This window comes from Cygnus olor, chromosome 2, assembly GCF_009769625.2.
Source record: "Cygnus olor isolate bCygOlo1 chromosome 2, bCygOlo1.pri.v2, whole genome shotgun sequence".
NCBI lineage: Eukaryota > Metazoa > Chordata > Aves > Anseriformes > Anatidae > Cygnus > Cygnus olor.
In genome coordinates, this window is record NC_049170.1 from 20,277,587 (window position 1) to 20,296,972 (window position 19,386).

At 35.4% G+C, this 19,386-nt stretch overlaps 1 protein-coding gene and 1 long non-coding RNA gene across 5 annotated transcripts in view; one reads left to right on the forward strand and one right to left on the reverse strand.

Moving 5' to 3' along the window:
- Positions 1–19,386, forward strand: part of NEBL (nebulette) — a 258,828-nt gene that overhangs the window by 202,422 nt on the left and 37,020 nt on the right. For 2 of the 4 annotated variants that reach the window (XM_040547655.1, XM_040547656.1), the window contains exons 10-20: positions 360–467; positions 1,698–1,808; positions 4,689–4,799; positions 7,048–7,158; positions 7,806–7,916; positions 8,239–8,349; positions 8,744–8,848; positions 11,926–12,018; positions 15,885–15,977; positions 16,358–16,450; positions 18,287–18,379. The exons of the other annotated variants lie outside the window; for them this stretch is intronic. In XM_040547655.1, coding sequence (XP_040403589.1) covers positions 360–467; positions 1,698–1,808; positions 4,689–4,799; positions 7,048–7,158; positions 7,806–7,916; positions 8,239–8,349; positions 8,744–8,848; positions 11,926–12,018; positions 15,885–15,977; positions 16,358–16,450; positions 18,287–18,379 — 1,140 coding nt within the window. The remainder of the gene's footprint in view (positions 1–359; positions 468–1,697; positions 1,809–4,688; positions 4,800–7,047; positions 7,159–7,805; positions 7,917–8,238; positions 8,350–8,743; positions 8,849–11,925; positions 12,019–15,884; positions 15,978–16,357; positions 16,451–18,286; positions 18,380–19,386) is intronic. 4 annotated transcript variants of the gene reach the window in all.
- LOC121065122 lies at positions 4,109–7,444 on the reverse strand. Its single transcript, XR_005816914.1, has 3 exons — positions 7,279–7,444; positions 5,412–5,632; positions 4,109–4,203 (listed from the first exon to the last, which is right to left on the reverse strand). It is a non-coding gene; the product is annotated as an uncharacterized LOC121065122 (long non-coding RNA).

Genomic DNA, 19,386 nt, shown 5'->3' on the forward strand with positions numbered 1-19,386 from the left:
CAGATTTTGTTGTTACAGTAAATGTGTTGTTTTATGGAAACATGACAGGGGATCCTACTGAAAAGCTGCCAACTGTTCAGACATACGTCACTCAGCAAAAATCATGCAATTCGTAAAGGATTGTGATTGGTGCTCCTCACTCCTACTGTCTTCAAAGTTCACCATTTTTAAGTCTGATGTATTGAAGCAAAGGAATTAACTACTCCAGAAAAAGTTTCCTTGTCTAGCTGCCTTGTTGTTTCTCCAACAGATTAAATTTGGGAGGAGTCTTTTAAGTCAAAAACCTCTAGGGAACTGTAGCAAGCAATCAGATCTCACATTTTCTCTGGTGTTAACAGTACTTACTTTAATTTTTCCAGGTCAAGTACAAAGAGAATTATGAGAAATCTAAAGGCAGATCAATGCTGGAGTTTGTGGATACACCCATGTACCAAGTTTCAAAGGAGGCTCAAAAGATGCAAAGTGAGGTTAGTAAAATTTGCTTGAACTAGCAAAATTTAGATCAACAGTGAGGCTAACACACATCTTGTACTCAGGTTAAGAAAATGGATGAAGTAGATCATAAAGGCGCTGTAAACTGAGGATAGGGTAGAATTAGCAGAGTTCTCTTTTCTGTAGTTCAGTTCTTCCTTCAAAACATTTTTTTTGATGAAGGCTGTAGGTGGTAAGACTGGACATATTGTATACTGCATCCTTTTTGAGAATTGGGAAGAAGCTCAAGAGGTCATTTGGATCAGAAATTATTGACTTTTTTATGGAACACCCTTTATCTCCTCCCTTGAGGAGGCAGAGATTATACTGGAGTGAAAGCTCAGGGAGGAGATCATGAGCAAGGTAGTGCAGGCTTTTTCTCTTCAGGTTAATGGCATGCTGTGGGGGAAAACACCTTAGTGGTCTCTGGGTTGCTCTTTCTGGCTCTGTAGGCTCCTGTTCCCTGTCCGCTTTCGTATCACCAAAGAGAGAGAGCAGTAGGAAGTTTTGCAGAAGTGGGAAACAAGTGTGGGTGAGGGACCAAATTCTTTTGCCTTTAATTCCTTTTTTTAACAAAGGAGAGTTCTCAGGTGGGAGGGATTGGAGCTGCCAAACCCTGTCCAGACTCATGCTTCAACTGAAATGTGTTCCTGCCTCATCAGCCTGGGAACTCAGCACGGGGGATGAACTGGTCCTGGGCTCCAGGGAAGCATCAGCTATCCTAACTTAGGTCATATTTTTTCAAGCTTTTTCTTAAAAACTTCCAGTGGTGGAGGTTTTGTGAGTTTCTAGGCAACTGAGTCCAGTGCTTCACTAGCCATACCAAGAGAGTTTTTTCCTGTGTCTCTCTTGCTGCAATTTGATTCCGTTATTCTTCCTGTGTCATGGAAAACTGATGATTTTGTCCTCTTAGAAACTTTAATGTGTTTAAAAGCCAATACCTTGTGTACCATTTGTATTTTCTGTACTGAACAAATTGTTTTTTCATAGATCAGCTGAGACACTCTTTGGAAATATCATACATTTTTTTATATCTAAATTGCATGTGTATATAATTGCATCTTGTATAGGTAATCCAAGTAATAAAATGAGTAATAACATTGCTTATTAATGTGATAACTAATTTCTGGCATAGCTCATTTCTGAGTCTGTTTACAGTGCTCTTTCTGAAATATGTTTGGAAATGAATATGCATGTACCGCTAATTGTTGTTTTTGCTTCAACAGAAAATGTATCGCAGAGAGTTTGAAGAAAGTCTCAAGGGAAAGCCCTCAATGGATTTAGACAAGACCCCAGAGTTCTTGCATATAAAACAAGTCACTAACCTTCTGAAGGAGGTGGACATTTTTTACTTCCTTTTTGTTGTTCTTGTTAAGGTGTAATGAGAAATAACCAGCATCACTGCAAGCTACTGAGTGCTGAACAACTTATAGTTAATGCTATAGCTAAATATAAAAGCAATGTCATGAATAAAAATTGCACTATCATTTTATATTCTGAATAGTCTTGTAGTAAGAATTCATACTTTTCGAAGTTTCCTTTATGAACATAATGAAATGATAAAGTTCAGCACACCTGAATCAGAAAAAGAGTTAAATGAACAAATCAGGTGATTCCATAGAAAATGGATCGTTGGCAAGACATTCCCTGTGAGGGCCTCAATTTTGGAATTTGTTCCTCCCCTGTGCTCAAATAGCCCAAAATTGGTGACCTTCCAGGCATGCTGCAAAAGACATCTGTTTGATAGGGTTTTGGAGAGGACCTGGAGTTTGCTTTCCAGATAGATGAAGGGGTGAAAATGAAGGTGTCTGTTGATATCCAGATGGCTGTTTTTCCTTTTGGGTAATTATTTCTAGTTTATGATAGTCTGTTGTAGTTATGTGGATGCCTTGAGCTGTGTGCAAGTCACTTTTAACTAATTTAATTCAAATAATTATTTATCACATGTTATGAATGAAAGTTAAGACCACCAAAATTCCATATTACATAATCTGCTTTAAGTAAATTTTGTTAGAAGGAGTGGATTTTCTGTATGCGCATTGTTTCTTTAATATTTGTCCAATGTTCTTCAGTTGCATGTGGCATTATAAATTAAATCACTTTCTTTTCTGTGACTGAGAATCCTTCTATTTTTGGTCTTCCACTTTTTATATTATTAATCAAAACTGTTTTCTTGTTAGGTTTTGAGTATTGGTTAGTACTATACATTAGATTTATTATTTGACCAAACTTGGAAGTAAATATATCAGAAAACTCTAAACATAAAATTCATAATTTGAAATGTCAATCTCCTCCATTTGAATTTGCGATCCAACAGTACCTTGTTTATATTTATTGCATTAAGAATTGATTGTTTTGCCATAGCCCAGATGGATGGAATTGAGGATGCAAGAATTAAAACCCCTTGAACCTTGTTCCTTCCTTGCCTTGTTCTTAAAATAGCTTATGCCGGTCTATGCTGTGGGAAGACTTTCCTTTCAGATATTTATTTATTATTCATTCTGTAATAAATAATTTCTATAAGCTCGACTGTCAGATAGACAAGTCCCAGGTTCAGTCCAGTTTATGTAGTATCATTCTGTGCATATAAAACTCTCTTCTATGTCTTGTGCACTTGCTGACTAGGGAAAAATGCAAATGCTTGCATTTCATTGAGTTAATCTTGCTGCTTGCTGAGTGTCCGCAGAAGTGGATAGTGCATGCGTAGTTGCAGATGTGCTGTAAATTTACATCTTTGAAAACTTTCAAGTGTGTTCCCTGCATAGTGTTACATGCAATATGCTGTTCCCTAATACCTCCTCAAATTCTACAACTCATTACTTAGGGAATAAGGCATATCTGTTAGGCAGAGGGGAAGAATAAAAGAAAATGGAAATGGCATTTTAATGCACAAAGGTGCAGAATAACAGATTTTATATCCACATTCAAGGAACAGTATCCAAAACCAAAGATTACACAGGTCAAATTAATTATTATCTTTCAAGATTCAGGAAAATAATGTACTTCACAGTCAAGGATGTAGCTCAGTATTTTTGTGTGAAGGTTAATAATAAATTTTAAATAGATATTGCATCAAACAAGGTGGAGAACCTGGTGTTATTAAAAAATGAATATTATTATAATTATTTTTTTCTGTCAGCTGTGTTTCGGCTAATTCTGTTGCCTTTTCACTACAGAAATTTCTGCAAATATGTTGCATTTTATTACAATAAGAACTTTCTCTGGAACAACATTCACAACTCTGTCAGAAGAGAGAACTGAATTTAATAATTGTAAATTAGTGTAAGTTTTCTGCTTGTTGTAGAAGATGCTTCTGATGATAGAGAAGCTTCTTTAAAAAATATCTGGTTTTCTTCTATTTAAACAAAAATTCCTGAGACAATGGTGCCTGCTTCTTATAAAGTCAATACATGATTAAGAGCATTAATGTATGTCTATTTAAATTCTTCCAAAAAGACATTTTCTTCAAATGCCTTCTAATTTCCTTGCATCAAACAAACAAACAAACAAATAATACAAACCTGGATGTGGAAAGAGCATTTAAAAATCCTACAAAATGTAAAAGATTTTTCACTTTCACTAGGCTTACATCAGTTTTCTAGGAACTGGAAAGAAGAAGAGGAACCAAATGTCCACAGGCAGATTCTAGTGTGCTTTTAATTTTATACTTAACACTTGAGTACTCTGGAGGCTGCAGTTGCCAAATGTTGATAGATCATATCAATGCAGTGTCTGAGGGGAACAGAAGAGAAATTATAGAAATATTGCTTCTACATTATAATTTCTCAAACAATCATTTTAACATGTCCTAATACAGTGTTTAGGGCGTCCATCCTGATTGTGGTGCCATTAGTGAAAAGGAGGTAAAAATGGGAGCACAGCAGATACTGGTCTGCGTAAAAGCAAATGTTACGGCAATTAAAATATCTGTAGATAGGCAGCTGAGGCCCCCATACAACATGCTAGCACTGTGTAGGAGTGGACTATTTATCAGGAGCACAACAGGAAAATACATGGCTATATTAAAACCTTTTCAGTTTTGCAACGTTGTATCTTTAGATTTGATAATTTCCAATTCTATTTTAACTCTGAAACCTTCATCTAATTCATATTTCACATAAATTTCAAAGAGACCCTTCAGACATTTAGTAAGTTGCATTTCTTTTCAAGATCTTCCACACAATATTAAATGCAGAAATCTCTCTTTAAATCCTTAGAAAGAGTATAGAAAAGATTTGGAAGAATGGATGAAAGGAAAAGGAATGACAGTGTTTGAAGATACGCCGGATTTGATTAGAGTGAAAAACGCAGCTCAGATACTAAATGAGGTATGTTATGCTAGTCAAGGTTATTGATGTCAGAGAAAGTTCACTCTTTATGGCATATTCTATTGAATATATTCCATTCTTTTAACATAATCTACAATGAAATATGTAAGTATTGAAACTAAGGCTATTTCTGTTTTGGTTTAAGAATATAGAAAAAGTCTGGGAAAAAAGCTTATGACAAATATTCCAGATTTTCAGGCAATTAAAAGGTCAATGGAAATTGTTAGAGGGGTTAGTAGGCACAACATTTAAAATTTCATTCGTTTTTCAGTCTACTTGTTTGTTCAACTAGTATGACTAATGGAAAAACAGTTTGGACTTTCAAAGAAAAGTCAATGAAATAATTTCCAGTTTTTTGAATCTTGTGTCTCTTATTTGAAAACAAATATCAGTAATGACTGTCAGACAACTTTGAAAGAACTTTTATCCAAATGACCTGTTCTACTTGTGAAAACATTTTTTTCCCAAAAAATAGAGCTGTTTCTGAAGAAGTACATTTTCTTGAGCTTGAGGTTCATCCTTTGCAAATAGACAGGTAGAGGCTCCTTCCAGGGCACATTTTTAGAACTGAACTTTGGTATTAATGGTGTTGGGATATGTTCTGGAGGTTACCTGGAAGCACACGTGTGCAGCCTACTCCTATTCTTTAATAGGGAGTGGAAGTGGAAGACCCAGTGACCTATCTACTGTATCTCCATAAGGCCGTCCTGAGGAACTCGTGGCATGATGTGTGCTTGGCAAGACTGCATACTTCCCTGAGCCACAGGTTCCAAAGCTGGTGCCACTCATTATGTGGAAGAGCTTGTCAGGCTGCCTGGGACGGAACAATGGGGCTGGAGGGTGTGGAAAGGAAAGAGGGAATGGGAAAGAAGCTCGTGATCTACCTCACACCTTTTTGAGTGTCATTCTTTAAGAGCAATATATATATTTATATATTTCATATTCCTTTGATGTGTGTATTTATTCACACACATATAAATATATAGCCATAATAACCAGAGGAACTGTTGTGCATAGGGCCAATCAATGTAAACAAGCATAGCTATGCATATAGCTGTAACTCTTTTCCTTGGTGTTTTACACACTAGGAAGCTAGGAGAAAGCATCTGCCATTCCACCTTTAGCAGAGAGGAAGTGAGAGGTAACGTCTTCTCACAGGATAATTTATACTATTTTCATAAAAAATTTGGGAAGTTTGGAATTTTGGAAGTGGGGAATAGTTTCAGCATGTTTGTTTCCACATGAGTGAGACAGAGATGGAAGACTGAAAGTATTTCTGCTCTTCTTCTTGTTACTTTATGCTGTAAGTGTTTAGAGCATTGTAATAAATACAAAGACATTTTTCTTCCTTTTTTTTTTTCCTAAGTAATGTGTAACATAAAAACAGTTAATGAACGGGAAAATTAAGAATAAGTATTTATTTTGAAAAAAAGTTACACATTTTCCATGAGCAGAGAGAAACTATAACAGAAAAAGATATTGCTATAGTATCAGAAATAGCAGTGTCCAAGAAAATAATATTTTGATGTTTAATTAAAAAATTACAGCTGTTGTATATAATATTTCAGTATTACTGAATATATATATTACTGATATTTTAATATCATTTGCTGATGAACAAGAAATACATCCTTGCTTGGATAAGCTCAAGATGAAATATTCATTTGTTTCCTGGTTATTGGTTATTTATAATTTATACTGTGGGGAAAAAGAAGCAATCATGAATGAGTACAGCCACTTGTCTAATGGCTGTGGTTCAGGAAAGACCTATTAAATGAATAAATTACAACATCTTGTTCTGAAAGTTCACTGGAAACAATTTTGTACAGTATTTGATTTCTAGCATGTAGTTTTCATAAATAAAATATTTTCTTAAAAGTAAAATGTGTTTCAATTAGGCTGACATCAAGTACCAGCTTATTACACTAGGTTTTGCAGAGCTAAACTGCCCCTTTACTTTAGAGGATAATTACAGCAAGCTATATGGACTGATTTCCCCACCCCCTCCCAAACTGAAAATTCAGTGGTAGTTTTGTACATTCAGTGAATATCTAGTAAAGTTTTTCTCCTGTAGTTTGTTACGTGTTATCCTAGCCAAAGCTTGCCAAGACTCTTGAGAGCTGTCACCCTCTACTTGAGATTTTTGATTGAGTCAAAATTATGACTCTTAAATTGTGTGTCTTGCATAAAAATCTACCTGTAACTCTCTGGCTATTGTGAATCTAATGTATGAAGTTTTACCTTACAGAAACAATATAAGAAGGACCTGGAAACTGAAATTAAAGGGAAAGGCATGCAAGTTGGTCCAGATACTCCTGAGATAAGACGAGCCAAGAAAGCTTCTGAAATTGCAAGCACTGTAAGTTACTGTACATGATGCAAGCTTTCAGTCTGGCAGAATGCAACAAATTACTGTCACTGAGAATTCCACATGACATCCAATCTACACAGTAGGCATACCACAGATTTCTCTAAATACCTAGTCTATTGAGCTGTGTGGAGTCTAAAAGTTGTGTAGTCCACGTATGGGGAAAGATAAGTGTTCCCAGAGCTTTGACCCTTAACCATGCCTGGCCTAGACTGTATTCAGTGGCGGCAGGCCCTCCTGCTTTTAGGTCTAAACGAGGCTGCTTGTTTTGGTAGGGCCAAACAATAGACAGAGCTAGAATGATGCTAAAGGCATTATGACCTCAGTCTCCCCGAGAATAGATGAGGGATAAAAACTCCTTTCTACATATGCCTCTGATTGTGGCTGCCAAAGTTGGAAAGACACATGGATGTGAAAGGCTACATCGACGTAAGCAGTCTCTTAAAAGAATGTTTAACCTGGCAGCAGCTATAGCATAGGTGTGTTGTAGATAGGTTCTACAAAGATAATGCTGTTGAATCAAAAGTTATTTGGTGTTTCATAGATACTGTTCAGTGAAATTGTACAGAGTAATGTATGAACAATGTTAAGGATTTGGTTGTTGGACATATGAGTAACTCCAATGCTCTTATTTTCAGAAAGAATATAAGAAAGACTTGGAGAATGAAATTAAAGGGAAGGGAATGGAAGTGGGCATGGATACCCCTGATATACAACGAGCAAAGAAAGCTTCTGAAATTGTAAGCCAGGTGAGTACAGAATGAATCCATTAAGATTACTTTTGAAGTGAAACAGAATGAGAGAGATGTTAAAGATACTTGTGCTAAAAGGAATAAGCAGTGTGCAGTAAAACAAAACAAAACAAACAAACAAAAAAGCAAACCAAACCAAACCAGAAAAACAGGTTACAGGAATAGAAGCAATTCTTTTGAGGTCTAGTCATTGCTGTCAGAATAGCTTTGAAGACAATGTACAAATAACCGTGGAATTAGTTATGTTGCACACTCAGGGATATGGTTTTACTTTGTTTTACATTCCTTTATTTAATTTTAATTTCTTCTATTTTTGCAGAAAGAATATAAAAAGGATCTTGAGACTGAAATTATAGGAAAAGGAATGCAAGTTGGTCCATATACTCCTGAAATACAACGGGTCAAAAGGGCTTCAGAAATAGCAAGCCAGGTAGGCACAGTTCAAAGGCTAACTGTTTTAATTTTGTGTAACAGTACTTGACATACATTGCTCAAAATGCTAGCTCTGTAGATACTCTCATACCCATATTAAATTTTTACACATAGTAAACATTTACACATTACTGCCTGGTTCTTATTTGTATTTAGGCCTATTATGTCATCTAAATTGATTTGAATTGTGTACATCTACTTGCAGGTCTTTTTACATTACCTAAAGGGAAGGAAAAAAAAAATAAATATAAGAATATCACAGAGGAGAGAAGTTGAAATAAATACTGCACAATGCTGTTGAGGTTCATCAGCAATAAGCAATTTTTTGTTGCAGTTTGGTTATTCTCAGACCTAAGAAAGCAGGAAATGGACGTTTTAAAATTATTTTTCAGAAAATGTACAAAGATGAAGCAGAGAAGATGCTCTGTAACTATTCTGCTGTCCCAGACACTCCAGAGATGGAGAGGATAAAAAGTACTCAGAAAAACATCAGTGCAGTGAGTAACAGTGATTTTCTCTTCACTTGCAACTTTTCAGATATTTTCAGTTTAAATAGGCTCTCTAGTGCCTCAGCATGAAATAGGGAACGTATGAGTAAATGTTCTTTGATCCATTTGCATAATTTTCCTGGCAAAGACTGTATCACTCATTTCTTTCAGTAAAAAAAAAAAATACATTTTTTCTAGGTGTGACACTTATTTTGAATTGCTAAACCACTTTATCACCTTGCCAAGCCACAGTTATTTTTGAGTGAAGATTTCTTTTCTTTTTCCATCAAGCCCCAGGAAGTATTTTATTTAAATGTACAAGAAAGCTAAGGCTTGTTACTGTGCATACAGGATTTTTCATCTGTTTCCTATCATATGTACAGAATATCAAGGTTCTAGGATAAGATTAGAACAGAGCAAGTTTCATAAATATATGTCTAATTATTTTATGTTACACTGGTTACATTTTTTAAAATTTTATGCTAGATTCAGGTTTCAGTCTGTTCCTATATAAATTATGTGCTTAGATTTCCAAGATTGCCCATTTTGTGATTGTTGCATTCAGTTCCATTTCCTCTATGTGCCCATTAATTCTGCTGTTTGTAATTCTGGCTTTGCTTGTAATATAACAGGGAAGAGAAGATGAGGGGCAAATTTAGCCTCAAGAACATAAGGCTATCCAGTTAGTGTCTGTTTTTCTGGCAGACTAATTATAATAATAAAACCAATGATTTGAGAGAAAGGCATAAAAGTTACTTAAATATTTTATTATTGTCTGGCACAGATGTGATTCTTTAGTTTAGAGAGACCCTCAGCTTCACCACTGCATGAGTACAAGGTCCATTCCTTTTCCTCAGAGTTATTTTACCTGGAGTTCTCACTGCAGCTTCACTAAGAGCCTGCAGGGAGAGAAGTCTCTGAGGCTGCTCTAGGCTGCTCTACCTCTCCTGTAACATCTTCCAGCCATTACCTGCTCTTTTCCTTCCATCAGATGAGAGCAGCTGAAAGCTACGTCTTCCTAATACAAGCTGTTGACAGGCCCATTGGCCCCAGTTTTGTTTCTTGTAGTTTGTTGCCTCTTGGTTTTGAATGGAGCTCAGCTGCATAGTGTGAAGGTGGTTGTCACCATATCTCCTGTCACTGGCATCCTAACATGCTACACCGACACTCTATGTAATGGAAGGGATCCCAGCTAGTATCTACTGTTCTGCTTTCCTCTCTGCTCCAGTTTTTAATAGCTTTTGGTGGAGTCCTCAATGGGTCTAAGCAGGGTGGACTCACTAACTGATAGATACCAGGCATATAAAAACCTTCCACTACTTACTTAAGCCTTGACAAGCATCTGATGTATCTGAATCCCTTGGAGCTCTGTAGGCCAGTCTGAGCTTTCAGTGCCAACACTGACAATTACCCTCCTTGTTAGCATTCTTTATAACATAAAACAAAAAAAATTACGTCTTTGAGGTTGGTTGAGTTTATTTTGTGATCACCATTTTTCTATATCTGAAGTGGATCCTCCAAATGTAGGAAAGCAGTTCATAGGTGAGATTGAATGATCATTTCTTTTCTTTCTCTTCATTCCAATCTTTCAGCACCCTGTGCAATTTAGATTATGAAGGTAAGTTACTTTTTACTAACTCGAGGAAGCAGTCCTCATATAGAAGAAATTAATGACCCTTAATAGGCTTTTGATTTTGGATTTCGTCTCAAGTATTTTTCTGCCTTATGGGACAAAAAAAGTGGCTAGCTCTGCAGATAAGATCAGTGCTGCTTTTAGCTCACTAGCTCATTTGGCAGATGATTTACAATAGGGTTTTTACTCCACAGTCTTCTCTTTCATAGAAAAATTCCTTGCTCCAGTATTTTTTACCACTCCCTTCTTGGTAACATAGAAAAGTGTATTTTAGGTCAGTCCACTTTGTAAATCTTTCTACCTTCTACTGACATGTTTGTGCAGAAGAATTTTCAAGTTCTTACTCATAAGCTGTCTCTGTTCTCACATGGTGAAACAGAATTCTAAATTGTTAAAGGTTTTCTGAATATTTGAAAAAATACTTATGTACATAAATAATTCACTCTCCTCTAGAACACTTGGCAATACTGGTCACCCTAGTTTACACAGGTCTTCAAGGAAGTAAGAGAAATTATGTTTTATTGTTTAAGGTTTGAGAGAAATAGAATTTAAAAAGTAGTTAAATAAATCTTTGTTTAAGAAAAGCAGAAATAATATATTGTAAAGTTTTTTTTTTTTTTTTTTATAAACTCCAGGATAGACTTGTTTTTAAATTACCAGCCTGGTAATACAAATAAAACTTTACGAGTTTTGCATTTTGAACTGGTGCTTCATGGTTATTTAAATTACAGCCACATTTGGAATTTGTGGAGCAGTTATTTACTGTCTCTTTCAGTAACTCTGAATGATTTATTCTACTGTTGTGCTTTGTATTTTATCCTTTATTGAAACAATTGAAATAGAGATCTAGAAATGTGTTTCTTTTCAGAAGTGAGCTTTGTTTGTAGATGCAGTCCTCAGCTTTCTGGCTTGAAACCAGAAGTTAAAAATTGCATGACTTGGATTACAGCTCTGGCTCTTCTGGTTATTTAATCATGAATATGTCAATTTTCTAGTTTGTTAAATTATAAATAATTTTATCTATTCACATCTCAGAGCATTTTAAGATCTGAAGATTAAAAGCAATTCAAATCTTGCATGTACATGCACGTTCAATTAAATTGAAATCAGTGAGATTACTCAAGCATAAAGTTGCATTTTTAAATGTTTATAGATTATGATCTAAATTTTAATATTATTTCCAAAGATAAAGCTATCATTACAAATACTTACAAATATCTGAGGTCATTCTAAAGGATGATAATAGATTGTCTGGTTTACAGTTGAAAACAAACAACGTTATTACAGTTATTGATAATTGGTCTGATTTATGAAAAATTAAAGTATTTGCTTTCTTGGCAAGATTTATAGTCAGATCAATTTGAAACTTGGAAAATTGCCCAGCCCTTTTATGAGAACTTCTACTTGCAATGCTAACAGTCTTATAATTACTTTTTCTTTTGGGGAAATGAAGGTGTTTTATAAGAAGGAAGTAGGAGCTGGCACAGCTGTAAAAGAGACTCCAGAGATTGAAAGAGTAAAGAAAAATCAACAGAATATTAGTTCGGTAAGTGCTATTAACATTAATTATTCTTACATGAGTAAATGGTCGTTCTTGTTTTTTTTTTTTTTTTTAAAATCCTTTTGTTTACTAAAAATTCTACATCTTAATATTACACATCTCATTCAAATACTACTCCACTGGATTTTGGATATAAAGCTCCATTCTAGTGGTGTTCTTCTGAGTCCAAAGGTAGAGTTTCAAACTGAAACATGATAAAATATAGGAAAAAAACTTTTATCTAAATATTTGAGGAAAGAATTTTGTTTTTCAAGAGTGAGAAACATGAAATATATTTCCTGATATGACAGACTGAGCTGCAGTCATAATTTGCAATTTAGAAAAATATTGTATGACAAAAAGAAAATCTTTAAAGTTGCTGTAATCTGCATATATTACACAGCATTTGTTACAATTTGCACTTCAGGAGAAAAATGGATGTCCAGAATCAAGCTACATGAGAAGGTGGAGTGTCTATGCCTCTATATGTGCTGATGATAGGTTGATCTGTGGACCTGAAGAAACCAGTTCTGAAATAGTATTGCTTGTCTGTGGATGACCAATGTTTCTGGCACTTTAGTGGTCAACTAAAAGTAAAATATCGAAATGAGAGTTTTCAACAAGTAGGACACGTTCTTTTGGTAACATGGCAAATACATGGCAAAGCTTGGGGGAAAAAGGAAAAGTAACTGTTGAGCAAGAAAACAGTCATAATGGCATTGTTCAGTTTTGTTATGGAGTCTGTTGTTTCTGTTATGATGTTTCTGATCATTATAAAATTTAAAAAAAAGAGTTTGAAAGTAACACATACAAATGACACTAGATAGTGTTTAAATATTATCTGAAATCCAAATTAAGGACTTGGTACACCTATTTTAGTATAATTTCCTTGTTAAATACTGCATTTCCCAACAAAGTAAGGCCAGGTAGGGAGTTTTGATAAGATTTTGAAAAATAATATTTTCCCTGGAATTTTTCTCTGCTCAATCACTTTTCATTTTTTATTTTTTATTTTAAGTCACTGTGCAATTTACGGATTCAGTGCAAGATATCATATCTTGAAATAGTTTTTCTGGTTGTGAAGCTGTTGGTTGTGTTTGTTTATTTTCTTTTTAATGATGGTGCTTTTGTTCTTATTTTTCTTCTGCAAATGTGTTTCTTTTCTTTCCCCTCCTCCCCTTTCCCACCTCCCCTTTGCCCTTTATTTTTTTCCCTTTCCTTTTTCCCCCTTCCCCTTCCCCTTCTGCCAGATTTGAAATGGTGTTCTAGAAACAGAAACCTCCTTTCCAGTTACCTCAGCCATATATTTTGAGAGTAGTCACACACACGCACATTCACGCAGACAGAGGCTTATTAGGGGTAATCTTACTCTAATGTTTTTTACTCAGTACCCTTCAAAGTGAAATGGAAAAATAGTATGCAGTGCTCCTGCTGTTTTAGAAATCCTAAACAATGGTGATGAGAGGAATATGAAAGATGGATCAGTATGCTAGTAAACACACTTAAACAGAAGTATATCAAGAGAAACATAAAATATGTTAGTGGTTGTAGTGGTAGCCTAGTGGTTTAATACCATGGCCTTTACCCTATGTGAAGAGCTAATATTTTACAAAATGTATTTTATTGCATGTAGTTTGCTTATGATTACTTAAGTCTTGTACAGTAATTATTAAAAGGGTAGAATGCCAAATTTGAAGGCAATGTGAAAAAAACTTTTAAAGTATTTGTCACTAAGAGGGAAATTATTGTATGGTGTAATTTACAGGAGCCCCAAAGGAAGTAATTGGTAAATTACACCAATTTACACTCTATTAGATTTGAACATCTTACACATATCTTTGAATTTAGCCAGAAGGACTTAGGACAGCTTTAAAACTGTTGTGCTAGATGAAACTTTGTGTAATTTGATGTATATCAGCAGTGCAAAAAACCCCAAGTAAATCAGAAAAACCAGACCAAAATAACAGTCACCCTGCAATCAAACCATGCAAAAAAAAAGTCCATTGCATCATGTTCTGAAAGCGATCAAATTTTTCAAGGTTACATCTATTGGAGACAAATCTCAGAATAGTCTGTTTTCACATCCTAAAAAACAAGGTGGTGGCAGCCAACATAGCTGATCTAATCTCACCTGTTGTGAAGAGTAGGTAGGATGGGTCAGCCTCCAAAATAGTTGGAGTGAAGATCTCACAAAACTTTACAAGCAAGCATCACACCCATGGACAATAACTGAATTTGAACCAAGAAGCTACAAATAACTAAGAGGTTTTAAAAAAAAAAATCTTCTTTATACTGAGGAACAGGAAGGTCTGGACACAGCACTAGAAAGAAGGTTTTGGGGGAAAGATTGTAATTGTGTCTTTGCTTGTGTGAAATCCATGAGGAAACTCCTGTGATATGTCACTCAGCACCAAAAAGGTTGGAGCCTGACTAAAACTCAAGCAGTTGAAGCATTTAAGGACTAACACTGCCAATTTTTAAGCTTACCTAATAGTCTCTATTAAAAGACCCTGTTTTCAGTAGTTTAATACTTCTGACAGTCCTTAACCGTCTGGACTGAAATTTTCCATTTCTGGTCTGTGCTTTGGGCTGTTTTTGTTTTATTTATTTAATAATTTATTTATAAATTTCAGCCAAAGTGGCTTCCAAGAATGACCCCAGAGAAAAACAAGTTATTTTGTCCATGTTTAAAAAAAAATAATAAATTGGCTTCCTCCAGCAGTACCATGCCTTGGAGCAGAGAGTTGAAAATTAGCAAGTGACATTTGGTACAATGGATTTGGGGAAAAAAAGCAAACAAACACAAAAAGACCAGGGGTGAGGAACTGAAAGTATAGAAGGGCTTGGCCACAGACAAAATGGAGAGGCCAAAGGTGGTGAAGGATGGGCAGAATGGTGTGCTCCTGTGCATGGGTGCATCCTTCCAGAGGTTAAACTGAACCCAGGGTAGTTTAGACTCATTACTTCCTTGCTGTCAGCATGTGTCTGTGATACAAAATGTTCAAGTATTTTCCATTAGTCAAAATATTTTCCATTTCTTTAATGATGGTGTCCACAGTGGTACTGAATACTGGATAGGTATTTAGTAACAGACTAAGAAAAAGACACTGCACTAATTTGTCCAAGATGACCCTCTTGGATAGCATATAGAAAACCAGAAGACATGACATCTTTCTTTTTAGTACCACGTACACCTACCTCACAACTCTTTCTCACCAGATTGAATTCAAACTTTGGTACATATAGAGTATAATTGAAGAAATTTTTCTAGTTCTGTGTGTCTTTCAAACTATGGAGTCTAACATATCCAAACATACTGCTGTTCAGAGTAGATGTGGCAAAACATCAGTAAATATGACAGCATCTTCAAAGGTATCATCCATCCAAACATCTGCATTCTTCATAACGTGTCCGTGTATGTTTTCAGAGAACTTCAACCGGACTTCAAGGCCATCCACCCTTGTGAGGACACATTTGTGAAATGTTTGGTTTCTGTAATGGACTAATAGATTCCTATGTAAGACAATACAAGGCCAAGTCATTGTCAGAGTGATGCAGATCTCCAAGCAGTATATGCAGCATCAATTATAAACATAGCTACAATCTGATGTGATATAAGTTTATGCTGTAACAGTTTTAGGATACAAAGCTTTTTATATGCACTCTGTGCTGCATCTTATCAAATAAGAATCGTCTGATGAGACCCTGGTAGTCTGTGTCAGAAATTAAATATTCCTGTTCAGGTCAGTAGTGTTGGTAGGTCTGGTCTAGCTGTGTGGTACGTGCAAGGGACAGATTATAAAACTTGTGTTGTGGTTGAGTACTTGTCTATATCTTTGAGTTGCTAATATTTTATAATATTTATTGTGCAGATTAAATACAAAGAAGAAATTCAGCATGCAACAACTATTTCTGATCCACCTGAACTAAGAAGAGTCAAGGAAAACCAGAAGAATATAAGCAATGTGTGCCCCATTTTCATTGCTTGCAGTCTTTGCTGTGTTAAATGTGTTTGTGCCTCTGTGAATATATCTGTGATGTTTGTGCTAGTTCCTGTTTGCTCACAAAGACTAATCAACTAATGGTAAGAAGATAACTCTTTAGCCTTGCACTTTGATTAACATCATTGAGAATGAAGTATTCCTGCTGAAGTATAAGTTGTTTACCTCTGAAATAGAGGAACTGCAAGAGAGGTTGAATACTAAGTGTCATGAAGAAAGATGAGTGTGTTTACTAAGGAATAATATTTTCCAGCAAAATGCAGTGTGCTCTTTGATTTCTAACACACTGCTGTATTTCTGTTACTTGGAAGTCTCTGCGTAATATCTTATGCCATGTTCACTAGGTTCAGTACAAAGAACAGCTCTGCAAGGCTACACCTGTGAGTGTCACCCCGGAGATTGAAAGAGTCAAGAGGAATCAAGAGAATGTCAGCATGGGAAGTTACTCTTATTTAATCTTTTGTATAAATGCTGAGTGCAGACGATGAGTAAGAAGTTCTGCCTGTGCCCTTTCTTTAGTTAGGCATGGGCTTAACTAAATGGAATTACCTGAAAACTCTCTTTTAGGAAGCAATTAGAAAAGCCATTGCTTGGTTCAGAAAATGGCACATAAAGCAGCGCATACTCAATTAAATAAATGGCTGCAATTTTTTGAAACTTTATTCTCTGTCTTGGATATTTGCAGGAAACCTTAACTTATTTTTTTATATATACATTTTTTAAACAGTATCTTTTTTTCTGGCTTTCCTTTTTTTTTTTTTTTTTCCTTTAATTAAAATAAATAAATAAAAAAAAGGCTGCAGTTGGACTCAAACTCCAGCTCTCTTGCCTCTCTTTCTGGCTCCTCAGTAACTTTCCTATCAGAGTTTATTTAACGGCTGAAATAATCATTAGAAAGTCATGCTGTTGGTAGGAGCATGTGGAAGAAGGTAAGGAATTTTGGAATTCAGTGTTGCCTTCTTGCATTGTTGAAGTTGTACCTTGTTACTGAGTCTTTCTCCTTGCTGGGACTTCTGTTGACATCCATATTTCATGGGTCCACAAATAGCTACAGTGTTTCCCTAGGATGTTTTCACCCATGTTCCCCAAATTAATTCTGAGTTACAATTTTCAAAATAGTGTCCCTCTAAATTAAGTGTGTGCTATTTATTTACAGGTTGCTGTTGATGCATCTAGTTCCCCTAAAATGCACACTGTTCAAACAAACCTGTTTTACCAAGTGATCATTATACCTTTGCAAATGTCAGTTTGTAAGTTTTAATCCATTTGGTAGTTTACCATCACTTTTATAAGACACTGATTTTTCAGCTGGAATATGTTGATGTGGACAGTTGATGTGTTGTGTGGGAAGACAATTGCTTGGACATTGTTAATGCCACAGTGCACTGCAGAATTATTAGCATAATGTATCAGCTCAGTTATTCTTACCACACAAAAGCAAGAACTCACTCACAAACACATGCACAAACACACACAAAAAAGAGATTTTTATGGAAACACTTTTTCTTCATAAAACTGTTGATTGGCATAAATCATCCAAGAATCTCTGATTATTTACTAAATATGCACCATATTAGACTTCCCTGTATTTGGGGCCAAGATTAACAGACTGATTGGTCTGTCGATGCCACATCTATCCTCTATAGATACTGATCTGTCTTGAGTGTCCATTCGTTTAATGCATCATTGCTACTAGTGTAATTTGTTAAGAAGTGATAGAGGGGATAGATATTCCTAAGCTGAAAAGTACATTTAAATAAACACACGGTGAAATACAGATGGTTGGAATCAGTTTACAGTCCAGATCTATTGCACCCACTGTGTTTAATCACATTTGAATATACAAAGTATACAAATTAGAATGTAGATGTTATTCTTACGGAATTTGTGTATGTGTGTAGAAATAAGCATTTACAGTGGGCATTGCTGAAATTCATTTTTTTCATTTGCTCTGCTTCCCTTATTTATAGTTTACCCCATTCTGAATATAAGATATTTCTCTGTACTGCCAAAGACCTGTGTAGTAAATGTCAAGATGTTGTGTGCATGTGTGTGTATATATTCACACATATGCATTAATAAGAGGACTTTACAGAAAGAATTCAAGTTTATGCTTCAAAAATCAAGTTTTATAAGCTTTAATAAACTTCAAATGCATTTTAGCTTTTCATTTGTTTCCTGGGTGACCTTTTGAATCATACATTTTAATGCAATACAATGTGATACTACTTTAGCTGGCATAGTATGTACCATTTTATCCTGTTAAATAATAGGTTCACTACAGAGAGCAGCCTGGCAAAGCTACTGCTGTGAGTGTCACTCCTGAGATAGAGAGAGTCAAGAAGAATCAAGACAATATCAGCTCGGCAAGTTGTTTGAATCTTTTTGTCATTTATATTTTCTGTCACTGTAGGAATATAACAAGGATATGTTTTCCCATTTAGATTTGATGTGTCAAATGAATCCAACTGCATCATCCTCTGAATGATTTTTTTTTGTCCTTTGAATACATGACTGCACATATGGGCAACAAAAATATTCAGACTTGTGGTTATTCTTACAAAAAAATGTAAGAGGTCAGTTCAAGAACCTTTGTCTCTTGTTACCAAGTTTCAGTTGCTAGATTTTAGGAGTAAATTATGGGAAAGGGCAAAGGAAATGAGATTTTAACTTTAGTGCAGATTTTTTTTTGTGTGTGTGTGTGATTCAGAGCATGGAAGCATATCCATTCCACTCTGGAACATGCCACCTAATTAAGAGCAGAGTAGTCCTAAATAGATCCTATTATTAATCACAGAAGGGTAAGATACTATATTAATCTTGGCTTTTTTTTTGATAATACTTGCCTTTGGAGGCATGGGGGGGAGAGGCACATTCATTGTCACACAGTAGTGTAAGGAGCAGAAGGCAGTACTACTAAGGAGCAAGGAAGAAGTCAAAGCAGCACAGTGAAGTAAAGGACCAGACTAGTTCTGTTACAGTCTGTGTTCTCAACACTGAAACATCAGTGGCGAAACCCCTACAGATGATAAGTAGAACAGGCTTCCATGCAGAACCACTGTCTCAAGGTGGCAGAAGAGAATGAATAGTAGTGAATACTTTAGAACTGACTGTGTGGGTGAAGAATAAAGTAGCTCTTGTTTATCAAAGGATTTGTTTAAGGACAAAGAATCTGGACTTCTAAGTAACTACATATGTCATAAGTATGTTCTTAAAATGCTCATGCATGTTTACCAATTAGTAAATTGTCAGTTAGTTTTGAGGTACATTGTTAAAAATAAGAGGGAAACTTCCCAACCACTGTACAATTTAAATAAAAATTTCGTTTCTTAAAATTAAGCTTTTTTTCCAATTGACTGCTTCACTTTGTTTC